We start from the raw sequence: 6,000 nt of genomic DNA, 5'->3' as shown, positions 1-6,000 counted from the left end.
GAGCTGGAAATAATGGCCCACAATGCAGCAGGGGTAAAAATTTAGCAACTTACAAAAAAGTCTTTGTTAGTTATATCAAGCAATACATTCAATAAATGCTTAAAATGTCTTTTTTTTTGGTGACCCTACAGAAGTGGGTGGTTCTACTTTTTGTGTCATCTTCACAGCTGACCGATGTGGTTCCCCAATTCACAAAAAGTACACAAAGTAAAGAGTTCAAAAACATCACTGCAGTGGTTTAATGCACATATTGCGTCAGTGGCAGGAGAGGAAAAAAGAAGAAAAAAAAAAAAAACACGACCTCAAAATCCGTCTAATTTAAGAATACAAAGCTTTAGTCCTAGATCGATAATTGGAAACAAAAGTTCAAATAAGAGAAACCAGAAAACAAATGGGACGGGAGGACAAAGCCTCAAGGATTAGAACATTCTATATTCTGTCCTTACCATTCACAAGATATTTTTGTTTCATAAAATAAAGATATATGAAGAAAAGATCAGGCAAGAAACTATTTTGTAGCAGTTTTTTCTTTCTTAGAACAGTTATTCCTAAACGGCCCCACAGTGGAGTGTGCGTCTTATATATTCTTAGATTGGTAGCGGTTACTGCTCTATATAATCTGTCATGTAATGTACAGTACATGTATAAAACGTCAGAATAGAACAGTTGTATCTAACAGACATAAGAAGCAAAAATAAAAAAGGTTATATCGCATTTGGGGAACGAAATAAGAACTTCTGTTACACAATCCCTATTGTCAGGAGTGGTGGGAACAAGAGTCAACACTTCTTTAAAACAGGGCTAACCCACACCCCGCTATGGTCTTCATGTAAATGCTTTTATTACCCAACACTGCTTGAGACATTAGTACATCCATATCTTCGAAGCCTATCCTATGGAAGGAGCTCCTCCCAGTGTTAACTCGAGTCCTCAGGTGTAAGGTGAGGAGGACGAATAAATTGGCAGAGAAAATAAGAGAGAAAGAAATAAGACAGCAGTAAGAGGCAAATGGTGCAGATAATCTCCAGTCCCCATCAATGAAGCAGTTCTTTAATAGATTGGTTGTCTGTAGCTTCCAAGGCACAAAGTCCGTCAGGTCCTTTAACCGTTTTATCGGCTCCCTGGGAAAACAAAACGGAATAATGCATGAAACTCTGTAGCTGCACTCACTCATGTAACATGAATGTGCTTAATACCTTTACGTAGAGGGCAGAACACAAGCTGATCAAACTTGTGGGCTTGGCATGCAAGGTAGAACCTCTTATATCCCTCTTCTATAATCTAGTAGTTAACCATATTAAAAATAACATCTTCTAGCAGTCTGTGTTCAGTAAACATGAGTTGATGCAGGTGGAAGAAAAAGATGCGCGACCACACCCCCAAGAGTGGTATATCCATTAAACACGTATATAAGAGAACTCCATTGTTCTTGGGTGCCTGTAAGTCATGAACACTCGAAGGGTAGTGTTTAATTGTTTTGCCAATGGGTGCCCAATTCTTTATCGCACCCGGGTGCACTGGGTTTACACACGTAAAGCGGCTAAATCTGCGCAAAGTACTGGATACGCTGCATGTGGGCACCTAAAAGCCCAACGTTGTGCACGTGCACCCATCGGCAAAAAGAGAGAGACCTCAAAAACAAATGGACTCCCCCTTAGTGACAAAAGTTATGACTTAAGTGTGCCATCATCAACACTCAAATCTTTTCTTCTTGTAATCACGGCTCCCCCTAAGGTGGGTGCGCACGTGCCTTCTGCAGCAGCGCAGATGTCTTATACACAGAGGAAAAGGCGGCGAATCTTTGGTGCCTCATGGATAAGACAACAGGAAAACATTGAGCTGCTCAAGTTTAGGTTCCACTATGCATCTGTCTTCCCCAGATGTTAATCTGCCATTGTGATATCACCAGGTACACTATGTGGACAGTACTGCAGACTGAGAAGACAGGCAGGTAAGGAGGGTGGGGCATTTATGTACATGGGGGTTGCGGTGCATGCATGTGTATTTGGAGGGGGGGTGCATGAATGCATATAGGGGTGGTGGTGCGTGCATATTTGTACTGTATAAGTATGGGGGGGGGGGGGGGGGGCTGCATTACAGGCTGGTAATGGGTGTACAATAGTGTTCATTCTAGCACCCTGCACCTGTCACAACCCGTACAGTTCCTCTTTCCTGCCTGGGGGTGTTGCTCTACTCTGGTGCTTCTAGCTCACTCTATCTCAGTACTGACACACAGACTGGAGTGTGCTAAAAGCATCAGAGCAGAGAGCAACACCCCATGCAGTTAAGAGGAACTGCATGGGTTGCGACAGGTCCAGGGTGCTAGCATGAACACAATATATGGGTGGAAATAAAAGTGGATACTGTGTATAACCTTACATTATAACCAGTACAGGTGGGAGACGTTATACTCAAATGATTGTTGGTATATTTTGGTCATTTATTTCTGCATCATGGTCAGACTGGCTAAAGTCCATTTTACGATAAGTCACAACAGTTCTATAGGTTTCCAAACAGGAAATACGGTGAGAAAGGTCAGTCGCACAAACCTCTGTCTAATATCAGCACTTCTCATTCCTAGGCAATAGCTTATTAGATTCTTGTGCGGATTTCAGTGTTTTTGTAAATAAACCAATAAAAAAACAGAAGAACAGAAAACCAGCAGCTCGAACTGGGATAATGACACGCTTCCTGTGCTGTATACAGTGTTTGTAAATGAAGCTACACATTTATATTTTTCCCCGAGTTACAGGAAATACCTTAGAGCGTAAAAAACAAAAAAATAAATAAATACAATGAAAATAAAAATTGCACTTAATACCATATCTATTTTCTGGTGCGCTGCATTGGGGTCTGGGAGTTTTATTGCTTTTAAAAATAGTAATTAGTTTCAGCAGATTTTCACTGTGGTGGGAAATTGGTTTTGCGGTCTAGCGTCGTGCGTTTATCAGTAATCGGATCTCAAAGGGGTTTGATTATGCTCGTACATCTCCGGCTAGCTCTAGGACGCAATAAGCAAGAACACGTGAATCTCAGATGCAATGTATTTCATCTGGTCTCTGCGGCTGGCGAGGAGCAGGCAACACGTTTCGTGAGAGATCCGTCAGGACGGCTCAAGAGGTTTCCACTGTGACCCAACACGTTTCTTTGTGCTCAATACCTCCCATGATGCCTGGTTCAGGAGCAGATACATTGCAAGTAACTGACAGATATATATTTTATGCTGGGTACACACCATGTGATACATCGTACGAAAGATATATCACTACATCTGGCTGTGTGTACGACCACCCGCCAACCATACGATAGGTCTGCTGCAGCAGCCTTTGAACAGGCCGTCACAAAGTGGGCGGGCATATTCCAATGACTGCTGCCAGACATATCAGGCGGTGGATCGGTAAGAGTGTATGCAGAAATCTGTTTGTGCACACCACCATGCCAATCTTTACATTGTCGGCGGATACATCGGTTAGTGGTGTACTCGGCCTGCGTGTGCCTTTTACACTGCAATATCTTATGGGCAGATACAGTCTTGCATCGATGTTTTAAGAAAAAACACATACACAAATAACGCTGATGAGTTATTGCTCCCTTCTAAAAATGTACACATTAATATATGTATAATTTCAGTAGGCGGTGCATTATTCCTTATTAAAGCACAAGGTTTCCAAATGAGCAATCCCTGACTGTAAATGACAAAAACAGATGAAGTAGTTGATACATAAATATTTGTACAGCATGTTTCATAGAGAAAAAATAAAAAAATAAAAAAAGGACACACACATACATATATATATCTATATCTCTCAACTACTTCATCTGTTCTCCTGTCGTTACAGTCAGGGATTGCTCATTTGGAAACCTTGTGCTTTAACACACAATATGTTAATATACAGCAGACGAGGCTCGCACAAGACTAGGCGAGATTTATTTAAATGCCGGAGCATGACGATGATAGGAGGGAGATTAACCCTTAGCGTATCTGACGTTTTACAACTTTGTGATTAATAAAATCGGCAACTAATCTACTATATAAAAGCGAAAATTTGTCCTTCCGTCTTTCTTACAAATCCACAGTTTACAAGTGAAGATCGTGAAATGAGGCATACAATCGTATTAACAAACGGCGGAAGCAACTAAAACAATTTGAAATCCCTAGCACCCCTACAGCAGACAGCAGCACAGAGTATATCAGCAATGTACGCAAAAATTGGTACACATATGCCTTACAATCTGGGAACAAACTGTGGGGGTCAGACACCCCTAGCGGTGGGACAGCAGCACTGAGTATTTCAGCAGACTGCATAACTCTGGAATGCCTGGAGTGTAAGTCGTATGTATAGCAAGTTTGGTGTAAATTGCTCCAGGCATTCCAGAGTTATGCTGTCTGCTGAAATACTCAGTGCTGCTGTCCCACCACTAGGGGTGTCTGACCCCCACAGTGTTTGTTCCCAGAGTGTAACACACCACTAGCACCCCTAGGGGTGAGCCGGCAGCACAGACTATATCACAGACTATATCAGGACACGCATGATATGTCAGTGATGACAGGGCTGCATGTGACAGGGGCAGTGACATGATGTAAGGAGGGGAATGGAGGCAGCAGGAAGCCACAGACTGAGAGTTATATAGTGGGAGGAGCAGGGTCTCCAGCAGCACAGAGTATATCAGGAGATGAGTGATGTGTCAGTGAGGACAGGGCTGCATGCGACAGGGACAGCGACATGGGGAATGGCGGCAGCCAGAGTTATGCAGTGGGAGGAGCAGGGTACCAGGGGCACAGAGTATGTAAAGAGATGATAGACGTTGTCAGTGAGGACAGGGCTGCATGTGACATGTGTGGAGTGTAGGCAGCAGGAAGCCACAGACAGAGAGTTATATAGTGGGAGGAGCAGGGTCCCCAGCAGCAGAGAGTATATCAGGAGATGAGTGATGTGTCAGTGAGGACAGGGCTGCATGTGACAGGGGCAGTGACATGATGTGAGGAGGGGAATGGAGGCAGCAGGAAGCCACAGACTGAGAGTTGTATAGTGGGAAGAGCAGGGTACCTTGGGGGGGGACCAAAAAAGGGGTCCAGCAATTACACAAAGTGCGTCAGGGAAGCAAGATATGCCTATATACTAGATCTCCAACCAACGTAAATTAACGAACTATCATTCTAATATACCATCCTCATCCCATAGCGAAGCACGAGTATTCAGCCATCGGGTGTAGTAATGGTATGCCGGCGGTCGGGCTCCCGGCGACCAGCATACCGGCCGCCGGCATACCGACAGTGTGGCGAGCGCAAATGAGCCCCTTGCGGGCTCGCTGCGCTCGCCACGCTGCGGGCACGGTGGCGAGCCACGCTATTTTATTCTCCCTCCAGGGGGGTCGTGCACCCCCACGAGGGAGAATAAGTGTCGGTATGCTGGCTGTCGGGATTCCGGCGCCGGTATACTGTGCGCCGGGATCCCGACAGCCGGCATACTGAAGACCACCCCAGCCATCTAGAATGTTATTTATACTGTGTGTTTAATATTTACATTTATTTTTGGAAACAGACATTCTTAAAATCCTAGGCAACGCCGAGTACTTCACCTAGTTACAAATAAAAAGCAAAAATTAAGAATTTACTTACCGATAATTCTATTTCTCATAGTCCGTAGTGGATGCTGGGGACTCCGAAAGGACCATGGGGAATAGCGGCTCCGCAGGAGACTGGGCACAAAAGTAAAAAGCTTTAGGACTACCTGGTGTGCACTGGCTCCTCCCCCTATGACCCTCCTCCAAGCCTCAGTTAGGATACTGTGCCCGGACGAGCGTACACAATAAGGAAGGATTTTGAATCCCGGGTAAGACTCATACCAGCCACACCAATCACACTGTACAACTTGTGATCTGAACCCAGTTAACAGCATGATAACAGAAGGAGCCTCTGAAAAGATGGCTCACAACAACAATAACCCGATTTTTGTAACAATAACTATGTACAAGTAATGCAGACAATCCGCACTTGGG

The 6,000-nt window shown here is 44.3% G+C and overlaps 1 protein-coding gene across 1 annotated transcript in view; it reads right to left on the bottom strand.

The window, feature by feature from the left end:
* Positions 1-208: 208 nt before the first annotated feature.
* Positions 209-6,000, bottom strand: part of MTPN (myotrophin) — a 108,275-nt gene continuing 102,483 nt past the window's right edge. Inside the window, exon 4 of the mRNA XM_063929006.1 lies at positions 209-1,121. Within this exon, the coding sequence (XP_063785076.1) occupies positions 1,035-1,121 (87 nt within the window). The 3' untranslated portion in view covers positions 209-1,034. The remainder of the gene's footprint in view (positions 1,122-6,000) is intronic.

Source organism: Pseudophryne corroboree, chromosome 6 (assembly GCF_028390025.1).
Source record: "Pseudophryne corroboree isolate aPseCor3 chromosome 6, aPseCor3.hap2, whole genome shotgun sequence".
NCBI classification, from domain to species: Eukaryota; Metazoa; Chordata; class Amphibia; order Anura; family Myobatrachidae; genus Pseudophryne; species Pseudophryne corroboree.
The sequence above is the reverse complement of the archived record's forward strand: the minus strand, read 5'-3'. Positions and strand labels throughout refer to the sequence as shown.